The sequence below is a fragment of the Leptosomus discolor genome, chromosome 1, assembly GCF_034619465.1.
Source record: "Leptosomus discolor isolate bLepDis1 chromosome 1, bLepDis1.hap2, whole genome shotgun sequence".
Taxonomy (NCBI): domain Eukaryota; kingdom Metazoa; phylum Chordata; class Aves; order Leptosomiformes; family Leptosomidae; genus Leptosomus; species Leptosomus discolor.
The window spans coordinates 163,658,891-163,678,994 of NC_141391.1; the positions used below are offsets into that span (position 1 = coordinate 163,658,891).

The window sequence follows — 20,104 nt, forward strand, 5'->3', positions numbered from 1 at the left end:
GCCACGCGGAGGGCGGGCAGAGCTCCCGCCTTCATTTCCCCTCTGCAACCAATCCACGCGGAGGGGAGGCGCGGCTTCCCGTGGGAGGGGCAGGGCGCGGCGCCCTTCCTCTCTCGCCATTGGTCAGAGTTACTATGGGAGGCGGGACGCCTAATGAGTGGCAGGCACAGCGTCGCGTGGCCGCGGCGGCTGGTTGAGCGTAGGTAGGAGCAGGCCGGGAGGGTTCCGCGGCCGCTGCGCCTGGCGCCGGGAACCATGTCGGAGTGGGTGTCCTACTACCGGAGCGAGGGGCCGGAGGAGGCGGAGGAGGACGAGCAGCAGGAGGAAGGGGCTGAGGCGGTCGGTAAGGGCCCACCCCCCCCTCACGGAGGGCAGCCCGGGGCCCGCTGCCCTCGAGGGTCGGCGGGCGGAGGGGCCCCCTGCTAAAACTGTGTCCGTCCCCCATTCCGTAGCGGACTACAGGTTCTCAGGGCGGGACAGCCTCATTTTCTTAGTCGATGCCTCCAAGGCCATGTTTGAGTCCGACGGGGACGGAGTGACTCCCTTTGACATGACCGTCCAGGTAAGGCTGAGGGGGGAGCCTCGGGGTGCTTCCCAGCCCCTCCGGGGATCGCCTTCGGCAGCGCCACGGGTATGGCGGCCGGGTTGCCGCTCTGCCTCCTCTGTTGGTGTAAGGCCTCCTCTGTGAAACTCCAGCAGGTCGGTTTGCTGAGCGGCTGTGGGTTTGGGAAGATCTGTTGCCTGATGGGCCGTGTACAGAGTTCGGCGAGGGAATTGCTTATAGAGCGAGCGATCAACCAGCGTTCAGGGTGGTGTATTTGTACTTAAAGAATGTTTATTTCGTTGATCTTGCTCGTAGAAAGGTGTCCTGGTTTTGGCTGGGATAGTTTGTTATTTAAAGTTAATTTTCTTCCTAGTAGCTGGTACAGTGCTGTGTTTTGGATTTAGTATGAGAATAATGTTGATAACATGTGGGGTTTTTTTAGTTGTTGCTATATAGCACTTATCCTCAGTGAAGGATTTTTCAGTTCCCCATGCTCTGCCAGCAGGCAAGTTCACAAGAAGCTGGAAGCTGGGAGGCAGCGTGGCCAGGACAACCAAAGGGATATTCCATACCGTAGGCCGCCATGCTCAGTATATCAGCTGGCCAGGAGGGGTGGATCACTGCTTGGGCATCTGTCAGCGGGTGGTGAGCAATTTCATTACAGAATCACAGAATGGTAGGAGTTGGAAGGGACCTCTGGAGATCATCTAGTCCAAGTCACCTGCTAAGGCAGGTTAGCCTAGAGCAGGTTGCACAGGATTGCGTCCAGACAAGGGGACTCCACAACCTCTCTGGGCAATTGTGCATCACTTCTCTTTTCTTGGGTTTTATTTCTCTCTCTTTTTGTTATATTCCTTCTCATTACAATTATTATTATATTTTATAATAATAATATTTTTATTTCATATTAAGTTGTTGCTATCTCAACCCACGAGTTTTACCTTTTTTTTTTTTCCTTTTTTCTGATTCTCCTCCCTGTCCCACTGGGGGCAGGGCGTAGGAGGAGTGAGCAAGTGGCTGCGTGGTGCTTCATTGCCAGCTGGGGTTAAACCACGACAAAAGGGAATGTTAATGAAAAATATCTAAGGCTGTGCACTGAAAAAAAAATCTGGAAAAACAAGATCCCAAATTCTTTCTCCTGGTGCAATTTAGCTTACAGCACATATTACGGTTCTTCTGTTTGCTAGAGTCTACTTGTATAAACTGCTAATTGTCAAAGACAAGACTTTTGCACCCTTACTGCAACTGATTTTCTTTGTATTTTGACCTGTGTGCATTTTTTTTTCAGTGCATCCGGAATGTGTATACCAGCAAAATTATTAGTAGTGACAGGGACCTGTTAAGTGTTGTGTTCTATGGTACAGAAAAGAACAAGAACTCGGCAGATTTCAAGCACGTCTATGTTCTTCAGGAGCTGGACAATCCAGGTAACGGCAGCAAAGTGATGTGAAGGTTACGTAGAAAGATGGAGTAAGGAAATCTGTGTAGTAGCATTGCAAGTAACTGGTGTCTGTGAAAACAGAGAGCTATCAGATGAACAAAAAAGTTCCTGTTACTGAGATGCATTGGTAGGGGGGAAAAGATTTAGGAATGTAATGTAAGCTTAGAAACTTAGTAGGAGCATAGCTTTTTCTGTTAATCATTGGTTCAGAGCCCTTTCCTATGTCTTTTCTTCTATTTTAACTTGGTGGTTCACTTGCTGTTTGCTAAACCTAAGAGGATCTCAACAGAACTGTTGAAAGCCCATCGTGTGTCTGCTGCACTTCAGAAAAGTGTGTGTACATGCTAAGGCACCATAGATTCCAGCTGATGGAGAATATCATAGAGTGGCCAAGGTTGGATGGGATTTCTGGAGGCCATCTTGTCCAACCCTCCTGCTCAAGCAGGGTCATCTAGAACAGGTTGTCCAATATGTTAATCTGTTTGAGGTGTTCCATCTCTTATTTTCATAATAAGTTTTGTGATTCTTGAATTTAGCTTTTCCATTTTCTTAGCATTTCTTAGAATTACCTAGCATCTGCTTGATAACGAGTGCCAATTGCCAAATTGGAAAAGGTAGTAGGAGGAGTGCAAAGAATATGTGCTAGTGGTGACGAATTCTGTGACAGCAGAGAGTCTTGGGCGGGGGGGGGGGGATTTTGTCTACGAGCTTCTATTAGCAGCCTTTATCTCTGAGGAGGTTTGATTTCGTTTTCTTAACTAGGAGGTGCAAGTTTAATAACACTGGGCTCTTCTGAAAGAACTCTGCCTTGTCCTAGTTTCAGAATTAATTACAACAGAGACCTAGCAAGACTGCCTTAGGTTTTTCTCCCTTTTCTGGCAGCAAGCGCCTTGAGCTTTTCACTCGTCCATTTTCCACCTCCTTCCCTGCTTGCCCTTTGCCCTGTGTTAGAGGAAGTAGCTTTGCTGTGCAGGTAAAAGGTGGATGTTGTTACAAAGGAAGAGAATTGTATATTTGCTGCCCCTGGAGAGCAGCGTGCTCTGGAGAAGAAATTCTGTAGCTAGTTATTATGTAGTACATAATTGTGAATGCTTATGCTATTAATTAAATGACAGCTGAGGAGATGAAAATAAAATAGTAAATGGGAGGGAAAGACATGTTCAGATGAGATTTCAAAAGCGCTATAGAATTTGAGTGAAGGACAAAGGAGCTCTGCAGAATGCAGTAGCTGAAAAATGAAAGCTTGTCGCCCTTTGTACAGTTGTGGGAGAAAACAGACAATCTCCTGTTAGAGAGGTGGGAAAAGGAGTTTTAGTTGGGCGGGAGTGATCTGCAGAGCTTTATAAAGGCTGTCAACACCAGCCCTGAATGTTGCTGTGCTCCACGTGGTGATCTATGGGCTGCGTCTGACCTCTAGGTTGATTCTGTCTGACAGGAGGGGCAAGGGAGCAGGAGGAATTCTCCACCTTCCCAACGCGCAGCGGACATGCAGGATGTATTTCAGGCTCATCTCCTTTCCCTGGTGGCGCAGCAATCTGCTATGCCTCTGCAGCGGGTTCCGTCGCTGCCTTCCCTGCCGAGCGCTTGTCCTTTCAGTGTAGAGGGTTTGCAACACTCTGATCTCTGCCTGTTTCCCTCCCCCAACAGAAAGAGCCCCGAATTGATGCCAGGGCACTTTGTGTCCCTTTGGCCCTAGTAGGTGCTTTTGAGTGGTACCCGGCTTGGAATATTGCAAATGTTAGGCTATGCTGAACAATTTTCTCAGCCAGCTGTTGGGAAAGCAACGCCACAGAGGTCGGCTGCAAGGGACCTTCAACGGGTATTTAGGAGAGTTTGCAGTACCTCTTTCAGTATTTCTAAGGCATGTGAATGCTGTTATCCCCTCTAGGCGCAAAGCGTGTTCTGGAGCTGGACCAATACAGAGGAGATGAAGGACAAGTGCTTTTCCGTAAGACCTTTGGCCACAATGCTGACTACTCACTGGGTGAAGCGCTCTGGGCCTGCTCTAATCTCTTCAGTGATGTCCGAGTCAGACTGAGCCACAAAAGGATCATGCTCTTCACCAACGAGGATGACCCTCATGCCAACGACAGTGCTAAAGCCAAGCTGGCCAGGACCAGAGCTGGTGACCTGAGAGACACAGGTCATTATTTCCCCTTTAATTTTAGGCCAAATAAAAGTGATGTATCCTTGCAGCAGATGTTAACTGCGTTGCAAGTTTGTGATGGGAAAAGAACATAAAATCATCAGAACTGGAGGATCTTTCTTAAGCTTTCTAAATTAGAAATTTGTTATCTAATCTATATTAGAAAATCTGTTATCCAGTCTGGCATCCAACAACTGACACTTATTTTCTAGGATCTCCTTTTCCTACTCTGATAACATCAATCAGGACTTGAGAGGGCCGTAGAAAACAAATACTACTTTATCCCATTGTTCCACCATTTTGCAGGAAGGGAATAATAACACTAAATTAACACCAAAAAAAGAAAATTGCTTTCATGGCTGCATTTTGAATTAGCTGAAGAACAGCAATCTGAGCTCAGAGACTACAGAGCAAATGCTTCATTAGTTCAACGATGTGGCTGAGATAACTAGTGGGTTTGGAGTTCAGCAGATGTCCTGGCTCTAGAAGCTGTGAGGCTTGCTTAATCCATTAGCCCTTGTAACTGGGAAAGGGGAGTTTCTGAACTCATTACTTCCCTCTATGCCTGAGCTGAAATTATGCTTTATAGGAGCTTGTCAGAGCTGTTTCATACACAGTTTTGTCCAGATTTGTAATTAGGGAGGAAACATTTTCTATCCTATGTTGTTTTGACTGACGTTGAAGAATGTTTTTTGCCTCTTTCCCTAGAAACTTTTGCATCTGGTGCAGATGACAATTTGGAGCTTATTCTTGCTTAAATTCTTTGCTTAGATAGAGAAATCTGAAAGTGCTGAGAAACATGCCGATGCAAGTAAAAAGCAGTATCTGTGATCCTCTTCCTATCCTTACTTTGTTTCTAGGTATCATCCTGGACTTGATGCACTTGAAGAAGCCTGGAGGGTTCGATATCTCTCTGTTCTACAGGGATATCATAAACATAGCAGAGGATGAGGACCTTGGGGTCCAACCTGAGGAGTCAGTGAAACTGGAACATCTCATGAAGAAAGTACGAGCAAAGGAGACAAAAAAACGGACTTTAGTCAGGTTTGTGCCTTGTTACGCTATTTCATTCAATGGAGGCACCAGATGTTATTTTTAGACTGCATCTCACTTTCCTCTTCTGGAATAATTGGTCTATAAAGGCATCAGTGCTCATATTCCTCAATCTTAATTCCTTAGGTCAAAATTCGTGTTTCTTCCGTAGCTTCCAAGGGTATTTGTCCTTGGTGGATGAGAAGAGTGGAGAGTGAAGCCTTTTTTCCTCTGTCTGATGTCTCCTGCATGGAGCTTGGCCAGAACTGATAATTTTTCAAAACATGACATCATTGCCAAGTAAAATACTTATAAAAAATCTGCAACATGTAAAATGGTTAGTTTATAGTGAAATCTGATTGAAATGAGGCTTTTCTTACTAGTGTTAACTTAGAAAAATTTCATCTCGCTGTGACTGGTGGGTATTTTGGCTTATTATTAAGCGGCCAGTCTGTCTAGGCGTTTGTTGTGGATTCACACAGCCTTGGTATTTCTAATCTCCTGCTGAAAGATTAGAGACACTTACAGAGAGATTAAAGGGATCTTGACAAAGCAGATAGAAAATATTTTTGAAATCATGTACTTCATAACAGTTGTTTTTTTTAATGAGTGAGTTCATAGCAGAATGGTGTGGAAGCATTGTAAGGGAATGAACTTCACGGCCGTTGTCACTAGCATTCTTGCTCCTGCTCACAGCTTTATTTTCCTCTTCTGGGAATGTTCCTCAAGTTTTCTAGTAATGGAGGGGGAAGAATCCTGTACCAGTGATATCTTTTAGAGGAGGGGACGTAACATTCACAGCAATTCACTGTTCAGCTCTCAGAACTTGAAGAGTACCTCCCATTTTCAACCCTTACTTCTGCATTTTTCTCTGTTTTGGATTTTTTTTTTTTCCCTTGAGGCACGGTGTTGTTTGTCTTGATGAGGTTCTTTTGGGGAATTTTGCCTTCTGCATGCACAGCTGTGTGAATTCAGAGGTGACATTGCATTGAGCACAAGGAAGGTGCCCAAATGTGAAGTTGTCCTGTGCACTGCTTGAGCATAGCTGCCCATCAGAGTGAAAAAAGGTGAAAGAAATATGCTAAATTATTTATGTTTAAATCATTTTTATGACCAGAAGTGACCAAGAATGTTTTTATACAAGTGAGATTATGACTCAAGTAATAATATGTTTCCAGAGATACATGTGATTTTGAGGGAGGAGAATAGGAGGAGGTCAGAGAAAATAAGTTATCTGAAGAGATGACTTTCTTTTGCAGAAGTGATCTTTTGGAAGTCTCAAGTCTGTATCTGCTTTTTTCACACAGGTTAAATCTGTATCTGAACAAAGATCTGTCGCTTGCTGTTGGTGTTTACAACCTTGTTCAAAAAGCTCATAAGCCCTTTCCGGTGAAGCTTTACCGGGAGACTAATGAACCAGTTAAAACAAAAACAAGGATGTTTAATGGAAAAACAGGCAGCTTGCTGCTGCCCAGCGACACAAAAAGGGCTCAGGTAACGTATTGATTATGTGCCTGCTTTTTTCCTGTCTCTGCGATGTGGTGGGGAGATGCTGATTCTCTTGTTGCTTTTGTTTGTATTTCACTTTCAAGATCAGATGCAGAAATATTTGCATCTGTATGCCCCTGGGGATAGCCTGGTCTCTTTGTAAACTACTCGGAGTGAGAGTGGGTTGTTTCTCTGGTGTGACTGTCAAGGGAAAGCACAGCTGCTGGTGGAAGTGCGCTCGGGTCATTTCTTCCTGTAAGGCAGAACCAGGTTGTCAGAGCCTGACCTTATGTGGCCTTGTGCTATCGCTGCTGGTGTTATCTTTTGATTCATTAGGAACAGATTTTGTCCATTTTATTGAACATAACAAGTGTGAATCGTGGGGTGGGGGGTTGGAGCTCTTTTCCAAACAAAAAAGAGCCATATTACCTTTGTTTTCTGTTATTTTGTTCTTTGCTTTGCCTTCCTGCTTGATAGTTAGGCTGATGTAGATTGAATGCCACGTTCTGTTCAGGCACAGCCTTACTTCATAGCAGGATATGCAGTTGCTAGGTATATTGTCACAAGCGCACTTTGTGTGTCCTTCTATGGCAAAGGCTCCTAAAATTGTTGTCTTAAGACTAAATATTAAGTTTATTTATACTGGACAGTAGTTTCTTGAAATAAAGTACAGGAGATGAGCAGAAAGCTGAGCATTAAGCCCTGATGTCTAACTTGAGCAGCTGGACTACAATATGTTTTCGTTTTTGTGAGGTATGAGTGATGCTTCAAAAGTGTTGTTTCTCGGTCACTGTTTCTGCTAGGAGTAGGTAGCTGATGTGCACCTGCTGAAGCAAGTTTAGAATCGGGCAGGACCTCTGAAGATGTATGGTCCAACCCAGCCCAGTGCAAGACTCCACAAAACTAGATCAGGTTGCTCAGGGTTTGTTTGGGACAGCTCTGAAGAACTCCAAGGATGAGATGTGACAGCCTCTCTCTGCCAGGGTTTAACCGTTGTCCTAGGAAAGTGTATTTTGCTAACGTCCTGGTGGAATTGCCCTTGGGATAATGGTCACAGACCGCAACTTGCCATTTCAGCGTGCACTAATGATCAGTTTGCTCTGTCTTGTCTATAACCCCCTTTTTCAGTAGTGGGAGACAGCAATTGCATCTCTTCCTGCCCCCCACCCCCCTGATTTTTTTTTTTTTTTATGCTGGCAGCACTATTATCTGCTTTTCTCTGATTTAGACATATGGAAACCGCCAGATTGTGCTGGAGAAAGAGGAAACAGAAGAAATAAAAAGGTTCGATTCTCCGGGCTTGTTTCTGATTGGCTTCAAACCGCTTTCAATGCTAAAACAGCACCACCATATCAAGCCTTCCCAGTTCATTTATCCTGAGGAGTCCCTAGTAAATGGTAAGTAAAGATGGCAAGAGAAGATTCACCACCTTACATTAGGGTAACCAGCTGATTCATAGACTGTCTGAGTGAGTGGGGATCATGGAGTGTAAAATCTTTGTCTAACTTAAAAATGTTAAAAATAGTTATGTTAAAAAGAGTATAGAATTAACTGTTACTGCCCCTCTCAGCTGCAGTTAATTTTTGTTTTCTTCAATAGCAGAAGAGCCTATTGGGCTTTGTGTTTCATCTGGCGTGACAAGCAGCTAACCGAACTATCTAGATGTAGTCGCAAAATATTTGGTTTTGTCATTCATGAAAGTGAAGGATCCTAGTACCTGACAAGAAGGCAAAGGTGGCTAAAAAAAACCCCAACGAAACAAACCCCAAACCAGTGAAGATAATTGCTGTTTTTAAGTCCGTATCAGCTAGGAGCGGAAACATAATACTCAGGAAGTGTGGTTGAATTAACAGCACTTTACAGACTTGTAAAGAGAGGAGAGGATGCTTAGGACTGCTTTTTCTTGCCTTTTTATGTATATATGTAAGGCTACTTATCTACAAATAGAGTATTAATCCATCTCAAGCTCCAATAGTAAAGAAAAGCACTCTAGCTCTTCAATCTACTGGTGGATAAAGAGACCTGAGTTATGACCAGATGCTTTGCAGTGTCTGACTAAAGAAGAACCTTTACATTAGCTTCTCCAGCTTAATAGTTTCCCGAATCAAACACCTACTTATATGTCTTTTCTTGACCACCGTATCTGGTAAAATACAAAGCAAATGCGTGCCTCAAGAGAGGAGTACCGCAGTCTGAATTTTTAGTGGGTTACTTCTGCAAAAGGTCCTATGATATGCTGCTACTATGGTGTCCCACCAGACCAGAAAGAGGCTTTGTAGATACCCATTTCCAATTTTCAACTGTATTTCATTGCTCAGGTGCTAGTGACTTCATTTCTTTCACCAGAACTTTCACTGCTCTGGTCAGGAGAGACACTAACACTCATTTTCAAGGGCTCCACCTTCCAGAAGCTGCTTTTTACTACTGCAATATCGCAAGCATTTCAAAAAAGTCACAAGTTTTGAAACTAAAATCTAGGGTTACATTCCTGAACAAAGAAACAAAGCTGTCAGTCTGACCAATACAGTCTTTCCTTTGCAGGGAGTACAACACTGTTTAATGCCTTATTGATTAAATGCTTGGAGAGGGAGGTGATGGCACTGTGCAGGTACACCACCCGCCGGAACACTCCCCCTCGCTTTGTGGCCCTGGTTCCCCAGGAGGAAGAGGTGGATGAGCAGAAGGTGCAGATAGCCCCTCCAGGTATGGGAAGAGATGCTGCCGTTCCCTGCACGATTGGATGCCGTCAGCATGACAGCGTCCTGTATTGTGGAAACATTCTTATTGCTGCTCCCCTTAAAACTGAGGAGAGTGCTTTCCAACATCCCTTTTCTTCACTTTTGTGGCTGTAAGCGTCTGGCGTTGAATATTTTTAAAACCTCAGTTGCATCAGTGCTTGCTCGGGTATAACGTGGCGACGGCATTTCCCCTGCCTCCTACCTCCTTTCAGCAGATTCAAGCACCTGACCTAAAAATTAAAAGCCCTTTTTTTTTTGTTTCCTGGCCAGAGAGAATGTCTTTCCCTGAAATTTGTTGTATCCTTGGATACATTTTAAAGTATTAAATAAATAATGTCACATGCCGAGCCTCACACCTTATCGGTTGAGTGGGGAATGATTAGGGAGCAAAGGCAGATTCTTGCTCTTTTGCATCTTCTCACCACTTTAACTGAAAAATCCTCTTCTGGGAGGATGTAAAGTATGGAAATAACACTGCTTGTGTACAAAGTAAAGCATTTCAGAAATAACGTGTGAGCATTAACTTAATTTTCAAACAAGTCTCTTTCAAGCTCATATCCTGTTAGAGGGGGGAAGGTGGACGAGTTGATCTCCTGCATAAAAAGCAAGGCACGAGTATCCAGCTCTTAGCTATGTATTTAGTTTGAATCTCTTCCAAAAAGCCATTAGCGATCTTGGTTATATACATTGAGATTGGGATTGAGTGTCATGCTGTGGGTACTAGGAAGTATTGTGGGTTGCTGTTGTTTACAACCAAATAGCTAGTGAGTTTGGAGTCATCAGACCTCGATAATAAGCATCTTGGTCTTTCCCGTAAGGTACTGTTTTGAGGCCCTGGTTCTGTATAATTGTTCTCTTGCTCCCTCTCTCTGTGTAGGTTTCCACATCATTTTCCTACCTTACGCAGATGACATACGGAATGTTGATTTTACAGAAAAGGTGCCGGCCAGTCAAGAGCAGGTGGACAAAATGAAGGAAATAATTCAAAAACTCCGGTTCAAATACAGGTACATGGAGATAAATAGTGTGCGGGGCGGTGGCATGGGGAAGAAAGCACGACACTGTTACCTGCTCTGTTGCACGTGTTGTTCAGCCGTGGTGTCCGTGAGATGAGATTTTGCTGTATTCTGATGCAAATTGCTTCCCTTTGCAGTAACTTTGTCCAAACTTTATTCTTAATCATTCTGAATACCCAAGCCCCACGTGCTTTATGTAGCACGTTCTGGAGTTCTTTGTAAAATTGCTCTTGTTCTCTGGGCTGTTGTCTTTTGTTGCAGAGGTATCACATTTTGTTGTGCCAATCTATTGCAGATCAGATGGGATCGTTTAAATTAGAGCACTTTAGAGAGAATAGTTAGGTCTTTTTCATTACAGCTAGGATAAGTTTCAGGAAGTGCTTTTATGGGAGATTTTTTTCCTAGATACGTGGAAAGTAGCGTAACTGTTATTAAAGTAGAATGCCACTGTCTCCATGTCTCACACAGCTCTTCTAAGTCTCACATAGCTTTCTGATGTGGTAGATGCCTGACAGGATAGTGATTCAGCAGGTAAATTGAAAAGAGAAAAAGCAGTTCTTCCGTTGAGATGGGTTGTTGTGTGTGAAAGAGGGAAGTTTTGCTTTGAAATAAGTTGGTGGTAGATCTTACGTGTCTTGTCTGTCATCTTGGCAGCATGCATTGACGCTTTGGGGGATTCTTGACAGGACTGACAGCTTTGAGAACCCAGTTTTGCAGCAGCACTTCAGGAATCTGGAGGCTTTGGCGCTGGATGAGATGGAACCAGAAAAAGCTGAGGATCTTACAAGTGAGAATTATTAGTGGGTGTGAAGGGAGGTGGGGTAGAGGGCTCTTGACTTTGTAAGTCAGAGATGTGCTACCACAAAACCAAATGTCTTTTAAAAATATTTCACTTGTGTGCAGTTCCAAGATGTAAAATTCTAGATGTGTCCACTCTGAAATACTGAAGCGTTGCTTTCTAATGCTGTCACTTGTAAGATAACGGAAAATTTGATCACTTTACCCTCCAAAATTAAAATTGAATCACCTTTTTTCTTTGGTGACAAATGTCTTCTCTCAAATTCTGCTCTTCAAGAATCTAATTAATATTTCAGTCTGATAAATGGGCAGAATTACTTAGAGAATTATTCTGCTAGGAGGCAACGATGCCACCTTGTGGCTATGATGGTTTCTATGTAAGAATATCTCATCAAAGGGTAGAAACCTACTCCTGAAGGGGAAGTTACTTTTTTAAAATTATGTTGTACTTCAGAAATAGCGTTAAAGTAACTATTTGTCTCTTCTGAAGTGTTACTTAACAAATAATCTAGGCCCCTGTGCTATATATCATAGAAATACATGACAGCAACAGGCTGTTCGGCCTCAAACTACTCACAACCTTAGAAGTAACCTGTTGTATTTTAAATGTCTGAGATTAGACCTTGGTAACAGTGCAACCAGGTAGGAGATCTTCTACATCACTTCCACCATGTCAGTTTTGTTCTGATCCATATATATTCATATATATTTCCCGTTCAGGGATATGTGTGAGTCCATTACATATGTATAATACAAACTCTTGATATTACAAAGAGCTGTACATTTTTCATTTGTGAATATCGTAACGTAGATCTTTGCATTGCGCGCGCTTGCAAGACGTTTGCGTGCTAGTTATTGCAGAAGAGCAGTTGTATCTGCTCATGGCCTTGTTTAGACTTGCCTGTGACCGCTCTGTTTCTGAGAGGGCAAATCTTTCTGTTTTGCCAGTGCCAAAGTCTGAAGAGATGAACCGCAGGCTGGGCAACCTGGTGGAGGAGTTTAAGGAGCTGGTTTATCCCCCTGACTACAATCCTGATGGGATGGCTGTAAAGCGAAAACAAGGTAAGTAATGACGGGGCAGACAGACAACACGGTGTCTGTATTCTGTTTAGAAGCTTCTCTGTTTTCACTTAGTCTCGTAGTTTAAAGAAGCCGCCTGTGCAACAACTCTCTTTACTCATCTCCACAACAAAGTGGATTTATATCCAGTAGTGATTTTTAGGGAGTAGAGGATATTGTGGTATCCAGTTGGAGAACTGCTGGAATGAGAAACTGTATAGTGGAGTATAGGAAGCAGTGTGGGTAAATGACTACAAATGGTTTTTTTAAAATTTTTTTTAGTAACTTTTTTTTTTTTACAAGACAGTAGTAAAATCACTTATGCTTTCAGTTTGTGTTGGTGAGGAAACAGACTTTTATGCATGGGCTATTTAGCAAGTCCAAGATGGGCATCTTTAGGGCTGAATGTCTAAAGCTGAAGTACACATGTAGTTTGGGACTCCGTGAAACTCTGCATAAAGTGGGAGTTTTAGATAGCTGAGCTCCCTGTGGATTCATTGCATTCTGCTGTCTCGATGAGAATCCCTTAAAAGTTTCATTTGGGGGTGATCTTTCCATCAGAACACAAAGTTTCATACTTGAGTTTGAGATCGGTCCTGTCAAATACTACATGACTTTTACACAGTGAGAGACACTTCTTAAAACAAAATGTGGAAACTAGGTCTGTGAGTGTGTAGGTAGCTGTTAAAGTACTGTGTGCTAATGGCCATTAACTGTGGTATGTATGAGAAACATTGATGACTTTCTGTTAAGAAACTTTTTAAAATCTTGGTGATCTAAAATTTATCTTTCTAGCTTCCGATAATCAAACTGAGAAGAGGCCCAAGGTAGAAGTCTCAAAAGATGAGCTGCGGAGCCATGTGCAGAAGGGCACTCTAGGCAAGCTCACTGTACCTGTTCTGAAGGACGCATGCAGGATTTATGGGCTGAAGGGTGGGGGAAAGAAGCAGGAGCTCATGGATGTGCTGACTGAATACTTTAGTGAGCACTAAGCAGGAATGGAAGGCCCTGGTTGACTTCCATCTGCTTAAAATTTTGGTTGTCTGATGTGGATGCTGTGTCTGTTTAATCTTGCTGTGGAAGAGAAGGCGGCTAAATGTTGCTGAATCTAGCAGTGGAGAAACCTTTTACTCTTAGTTGTGAAGCATCTCTGCAAAGTTAAATTCTGTTCACAGTAGCCAAAGGCAGAATTGAATTCCCTGCTAACTCAGGTCGCCCACTGCAGGGGAACACAGTTGTGCCTTCCTGGTTTCTTAATAAAAGTTATTTTGGATTTCTTACTTTACAACACTGTCTATACTGTCTTTGCATCATAAAGACGGCAAAACTCACTTCAGTGTGAGTACGAAAAGAGCCATCTGTGTTAACGGCACCACATGAATTCAAGCAGCAGGTTAAGTCTGTGTGCTAACAGAGGGTATAAATGTGGTGTATTACTCTCCTACTGTCCAAAACCGCCAGTCAACATCAGTACTTGTAATCAAATTGGGTTCTTTTCCACAATCAGCATTTTAAAGATTACTGGCAGACCATAAAGGAGAAAATCATTACTCGGAAGCAGTAGCCAATCCTTTCAGCAAAAGGCCAGCACTTCACAAAGCTACACAGCCAGGTCTTCCATTTTTAAATGATAATAGCAAAAGCTGGTTTAAAAATAGGAGAAGGAAAAAAAAAAAGTCATGTTCCCTGGAAGGCTGCAAGTACTTACCCCCAATTAAATTACTGAGATGGCACAGAGTTTTTCCACCTCTGTAGGGAGTATGAGTCACACTGTTGTGCAGGCTTCTGTACTCAAATCTGTGCTTTAAAAGTAGAAAAATAGCAAGTTGTGGAGAGCAGCCCTTGTTACGTCCAGTATTTTTATTTTTTTAATCATACTTACGGAGGCTGCATCTGGGGCTACGTTTTGGTTTTTAAACTTCCACCTCTGGCATGCCCCAGCTGTCTTGCAGTGCAAGATGACCAAACCCAATAAATAGTCATTGCCCTTGCTCTAGGAAACGGTACTAATTGTTTACCTAAACTGTAACTTTCTCCAGGATGCCAGCATGGGATACGTGAGGGGTCCATTTTGGTCTGTGTGGTGTTTTCACTGTTCAGGGATTCCTGCGTTTGGCACACAGCCTATTAGGCAACTTATTGAAGAATTAAGTCATGTAATAAAGCTGTGCCGGTGCTGTAGTGGGGCACATGTATCGGAGCCAGCTGTGACCGCTGTCTTGGCACTGGGACCACCCTAGCTGTGCCAGCACGCTGCTCACTTCCACAGCTCCTCTCCAAAGAGCCGCTAGCCCACGTTGAGCTCTGCAGTATTGAAGCTACATGGTCTATTACACTTCCAATCAGCCTGCATTCTAGTAGTTATTTTTAATAAAGATTTGTCTAAGCAATTAATTTATTTTGCCCTTTGGCAAAGAAGTTACTGTAAATGCTTGTCTTAGCAAGACTTGAATGCAATAAAATGGTGAGACTATCCTGTCCTTAATTTGGTGAATTTTCATTCCTCAAATGCCTTTGTTAACATCTCCCTTGGCTTGCTAACCAGGCCCAGTGTGTTTGAGGCTTTGGATGATTGTGGCAGTTTGTTCTAGGTTCTTAGATCTTCCTCCTGGCCTTTTTTTTTTTTTTTTTTTTTAATAGCAGACTCGCATTAAACAGAAGTTTAAAGGGATGGAGATGGAAGGCTTCAGAGTAGAAAACAAGACAGTTTTGCTTGCTCAAGAATCCTTTATTTCTGCTCCTTATGTACTTTTGTCTTACATCAACTGTCTTGGCATAGTACAACAGGGCAAATCCTTTGCAAAGTTGTGGTTTTAAACGCAACTAGCTCAACAGTCAGCATCAGTAGAAGGGAACAGCAGCCTTTCTAAACCTCATATAAATGAAAGGACTCTAAAAATCTTTGTATTATGTTCACCTCAGACAAGGATATTACTTTTACAGGCTTGGGGGTGAGTGGCTGGAAAGCTGCCCAGCGGAAAAGGACCTGGGGGTGCTGGTCAACAGCCAGCTGAACATGAGCCAGCAGTGTGCCCAGGTGGCCAAGAAGGCCAACAGCATCCTGGCCTGTATCAGCAATCGTGTGGCCAGCAGGAGTAGGGGAGTGATTGTGCCCCTGTACTCGGCACTGGTGAGGCCGCACCTCAAATACTGTGTGCAGTTTTAGGCCCCTCACTAAAGAAGGACATTGAGGTGCTGGAGCGTGTCCAGAGAAGGGCAACGAAGCTGGTGAGGGGTCTAGGGGACAAGACTTATGAGGAGCAGCTGAGGGAACGGGGGTTGTTAGTCTGGAGGAGGCTGAAAGCAGACATTATTGCTTCCTACAACTACCTGAAAGGAAGTTGTAGTGAGGTGGGGGTCAGTCTCTTCTCCCAAGTAACACATAATAGGACAAGAGGAAATAGCCTCAAGTTGCACCAGGAGAGGTTTAAATTGGACATTAGGAAAAATTTCTTTACCTAAAGAGCAGTCAAACATTGGAGTAGGCTGCCCAGGGAAATGGTGGAGTCGCCATCCCTGGAGGTGTTCAAAACGTGTAGATATGGCACTTTGGGGTGTGGTTTAGTGGGCACGGTGGTATTAGGTCAATGGTTGGACTTGATGATCTCAAAGCTCTATTCCAACCTAATGATTCTATGATAGACAGACAGGATTTGTCTTCAGTCCTTTGTAAGCTGACTTATCTGTTTGGGATGTACTTTTACTAAGGGTATGAAGTTAGTGCCTCTGTGGAAACATTACAGGAGAATTTATTTTCCCTTCTGCTGTTGTACCTGTTGGTCTTTCCACGCTAGCTGTGCTTGGCATCCTGCAATAGAAGACAGGTTTGATATGACCCATTCCAACACAGAGGTTTAGACTCTTCTGCTCAGAGCAGTAAGTGGGTTTATTATACAATATGCATTTAACTAAAGCTAGCTCCATAAAACCACCATTAATCCAGAGTGCTGGTGGTGCTTCACCCTTTTCCAGAACATGAGATTATCTAGCATTCTCTTTGAGACACAGGTTGATTTATCTGAAAAATTACTTGCTTTCTGTTTTGGCCATGACTTAAGGGGTTCATCTTCAGTCAGGTGACTACAGTACAGCAGCTTCCCTAAAAGCATGAGATACTTTTTAGAATTATCAGCCAGATGTAGGATACTTGTCAGCCACAGCAGGCTGCTCTCTGCCATGTGTATTGTACTTAAATTCCCTAGGAAGCCCAAACTCATTGCTTCAGTCCACACAAAGAAAACTGAAGGAGTATGAACTACAGCTCTGCAACAGCCTTTAGGCAGTCTCTGAGCAGTTTAGCTTTGTAACGAACACTTCAGTTAGGTGCAAATGCTTCCCAAAGGGAATGACAATTATTATTTAGCTTTGTCAGCAATTTTATTTTTCTTAAAAAGTCAGTATTTAAAAATAAGCGAGTTAAGATATTGGCCGTTGTGCACTGCCATAAGATTTCTGCTCCCCATACACCTCTTACAGAAGTCTCTTGTCTGGCTTCAAGAAGAAAAAAAAAAAAACCACAACAAAAAAAAGGTTGTGCTATGTGTACTGATGATCTTGGCTCTGTCCGCTGCCACACAGTAGCCACTGCCTGCCTGTTACACCGTACGTGCTGCTCAATCACTTCGAGCAACAACTTGGCAGGCTGCAGGCATGCCCTGTGCCAGAACAGACCTGCCTTATCCTCAGTAGACTAAACCATTCAGAAATTACACACACCTGTTAGAGGCTGAAGCTCAGCAGAAATACTGTAACGCAGAGGAAGCTTCTGGGGGGGTTAAAAAAGCCCTGAGCAGGCAGACATAGAGATAAGGGGGGATTTTTTTTTTTTCCTTCTCTTTTCTTTTAAACATCAAACAGGAAATACAGTTATACAATCACTTTTCAAGAAGTAATACAATGAGAACAAATGAGTTGGGAGTGGAATAAGATGAAAGAAGGGGGAGGAGAGGCAGAAGCACTAAGAATTAAGACATTTTTAACCAAAACCGTGGTGTTTTGAAATGAAACAGATCTCAAAACTATCATCTCCACTGAAGCTAGGCATTAATTCCCCCGACTTCGACTTCCTTATTCCACTTAGACCAACAGTCTTTCTATAGCTTGCTGGACAGACTGGATCTGAGGCTTTAGCTGTGATCCCTCCTTGATGGTGATGGAGCAGGCGATGACGGGCCGGGAAACGCCACACGCCCGGCCCAGGGCTTGCTTGGAGCGCACAAACACGTAAGGTACATTCTTGTCCTCGCAGAGAAGAGGGAGGTGCAGGATGATCTCCAAGGGCTCCGCATCTGCTGCCATCACAATGAACTCCGCTATCCCTCGGTTCAGCGTTTTGGTGGCTGTTAAAGAAACCGAAGAGTGAGGCTAGGTCCTTCTGGAAAGCACACGTAATGAAAATCAGCTTTAGGAGATGTGGAAATGGGCACGAGCAAGAAGGAGATCTAGTGGCAGCATAAGGACAGGCCAAAGGGAAGTGGCAGCTATAGGACCAGGGAGGGGGTTGCACTGGGGGTACCGTGCCCAGCGCCACAGTGCAGAGATTCACCAAGGGGGCCAGGTCAGACCAGGGCTGCTGACAGGTGGGGGGCTGGGGTGCATCACACATGAGGGGAGACTGGGGCAGGTGGGTTTGTTTAGCCCAGAGAAGAGAGGGCTAAGGTGGGGGGGGGGACACAGGATGTGGCTGCTGTCTTCCGCTACTTCAAGGAGATTGCAGAGAACATAGAGCCAGACTCTCCTCACGAGTGCACGGAAAAAAGGACAAGTTGCAGACTGTGATTGTTGCCTCAAGGAGATTCTAATGACATGCTGGAATTTTATATTCCCCCCCCCCTTATGAGGGGTTTAAGCCATGGGACATGGGTCCTGAGAGACTGTGGAGTTTCTATCCTTAGGGATTGTTTTTTTGAAAGTCTGACTGGGCAAAGCCCCAAGCAACCTGATCCAACTGTAAAGGATGCCACCCTCTGAGCAGGCTGCACTAGAGGTACCCTCACACCCAAATCTTACAGTTCTGAACTGGCTAGGCATCTAGTAATCCCAGTACCACACCACTAAAGCATGCATAATCACAGGAACACAGTTTGGGAGTCTACCAGAACTGCATCTAAGTGTTGAAAAGATTACAGCTTAGTCCTGTCCTGAACATTGCTTCAGCAGGAGGAGGGAGACAGACACTTGCAATAGCCAGATCTATATAAAATTAGCAGTCCACAGACAGTCCAGAAAAGACAATCTCTAGCCACAGCTTCTCACAAAATCCTTGCTACGTTTCTAGCACACTTTGCAACACACAGGTCTCACCTTCATTGGCTCCTTTGCGTAACTGCTTATAGTTGCAAGATTGCTGCACAAGATCCAGTAGCGTTTTGGTGAGCTGCGCATCAGCCAGCGGGTAAGCCTTGGGATTCACTTCTGCCTCACTCTAGAGAAAGGGAAAAGTACAGAGTATTACAACAGGAGCAAAGGGGGCTTTGTTCTGAACAACACTACGTAGGCTTCACGTCTACCACATATATTGGCTCCTGGAGTCACGTCCCTATTCTCATCCGCTCTGCACATATGCTAGACGTCCCACTGCGTTTTATTTCTCATAGTCAGAGTAAAGAGCATCTCTACTCACACAGACGACCAACCTACACCTTACAAACCAGCAGCAGTAACTTACAGGGCAGTCTTCAGGCATTTACTACCACAGACACTATGTAAAACGAAGCATTTCAGTGCACAAATCAACAAGCTCAGACACGATTTTTAAAGAAATCCCGAAAGAAGCACATACCAGGTTTATTTCTGCCAATCACGGGTAGCTTCTAAACATTAACACCGATGGCGCAGCGGAGCAGCAACCGACTCGCAAGCTGCGCTAACGACCGGCACCGGCGGAACGGCACCTTCTTCAGCTCCCAGCACCCGGCCGGGGCACCCCACGCCGCCGTGCTCTGCCCCAGCCCCCCGCCCGCCGCAACAGCGCTGCCCCGGCCGCCCTCCCGCCAGCCGACCACGTGCTCCCGCTCCCCGCGGGGCACAGCGGGGCCGGGCCGGGTGAGCAGGGCCCCCGTCACTAGGTGCCCCCCAGACCGCCAGCGCTGCCCTCCACCCCCCCCCCCCCCCCCCGGGGTGCTGTCCCTCCGGGGCAGCGCGCCGAGCAGGAGAGACCCGCAACCGGCCGCAGCCCCGCCCGGCCTCCACGTGCTCCCCGCCCCGCAACGGAGAGGCGGCGTCCCCCCGCCCCAGGCTCCCCCCCGGCGCGGACGCCCCTGAGGAGGAGGCCGGAGCCCGGCCCCGCTCACCATAGCCGCGGCCTGGGCTGGGCGGCGCGGCCCAGTCGCTCCGCTCGGCCCGAGCGCGCTGACGGAGAGGTAGGCGGGAGCGCTCCTGCGCGCCGCGTCGCCGCCGGAAGTCAGGCGGCCGCGGGCCCAGGGGCGGGGCCTGGGGTGAATGGGCGGGACAAGGGGGCGGAGCCTCTGCGCCCCGCCTGGTGCGGTGCCGCCTTCTCCCCGCCCGCCAGAGGCAGCCGCTCCGCGCATGCGCAGGCTGCGGCGGCGGTGGAGCGATGGCGGCGGGCTGCGGCGGGCACGATGCGCGCTGGGCCCTGCCGCTGCGGCCGCCGCTCTGCCTGGCCTGCGCCGTGGAGACCCTGGGCGACGGCAGCGCCTCGGTGGGCAGCGTCTGCCCCGCCGCCGCCCCTTCCCGGACGGAGCTGGCCTCCGCCGCCGGCCGCGGAGCGTTGGCCACTGACGGCTGACCCTGAGGCACGCCCTCAGCGGTTCCCCGCCACGGCGCCCTGGCTCGCCCCTGTCCTACGCGGAATTTGGGGCTGGGGGCTGGCCAGGTGTATGG

General features: G+C 45.7%; 3 protein-coding genes across 3 annotated transcripts in view; 2 read left to right on the forward strand and 1 right to left on the reverse strand.

Annotated features, from left to right (window-relative positions):
• The first annotated feature begins 255 nt into the window (after window positions 1–255).
• On the forward strand, window positions 256–13,376 carry XRCC6 (X-ray repair cross complementing 6). The gene is made up of 12 exons (XM_086469595.1): window positions 256–343; window positions 453–562; window positions 1,833–1,971; window positions 3,874–4,128; window positions 4,992–5,175; window positions 6,471–6,657; window positions 7,880–8,048; window positions 9,193–9,354; window positions 10,267–10,396; window positions 11,092–11,192; window positions 12,152–12,265; window positions 13,058–13,376. Exons 1-12 carry the CDS (start codon window positions 256–258, stop codon window positions 13,252–13,254), a joined length of 1,836 nt encoding a protein of 611 aa, XP_086325721.1. The 3' UTR covers window positions 13,255–13,376.
• Window positions 13,377–16,130: 2,754 nt separating this feature from the next.
• On the reverse strand, window positions 16,131–19,791 carry SNU13 (small nuclear ribonucleoprotein 13). The gene is made up of 3 exons (XM_086461731.1): window positions 19,555–19,791; window positions 18,566–18,686; window positions 16,131–17,601 (listed from the first exon to the last, which is right to left on the reverse strand). Exons 1-3 carry the CDS (start codon window positions 19,789–19,791, stop codon window positions 17,339–17,341), a joined length of 621 nt encoding a protein of 206 aa, XP_086317857.1. The 3' UTR covers window positions 16,131–17,338.
• A 26-nt stretch (window positions 19,792–19,817) lies between these two features.
• MEI1 (meiotic double-stranded break formation protein 1) overlaps window positions 19,818–20,104 on the forward strand; it is a 45,733-nt gene continuing 45,446 nt past the window's right edge. Inside the window, exon 1 of the mRNA XM_086469608.1 lies at window positions 19,818–19,922. Coding sequence (XP_086325734.1) covers window positions 19,818–19,922 — 105 coding nt within the window. The remainder of the gene's footprint in view (window positions 19,923–20,104) is intronic.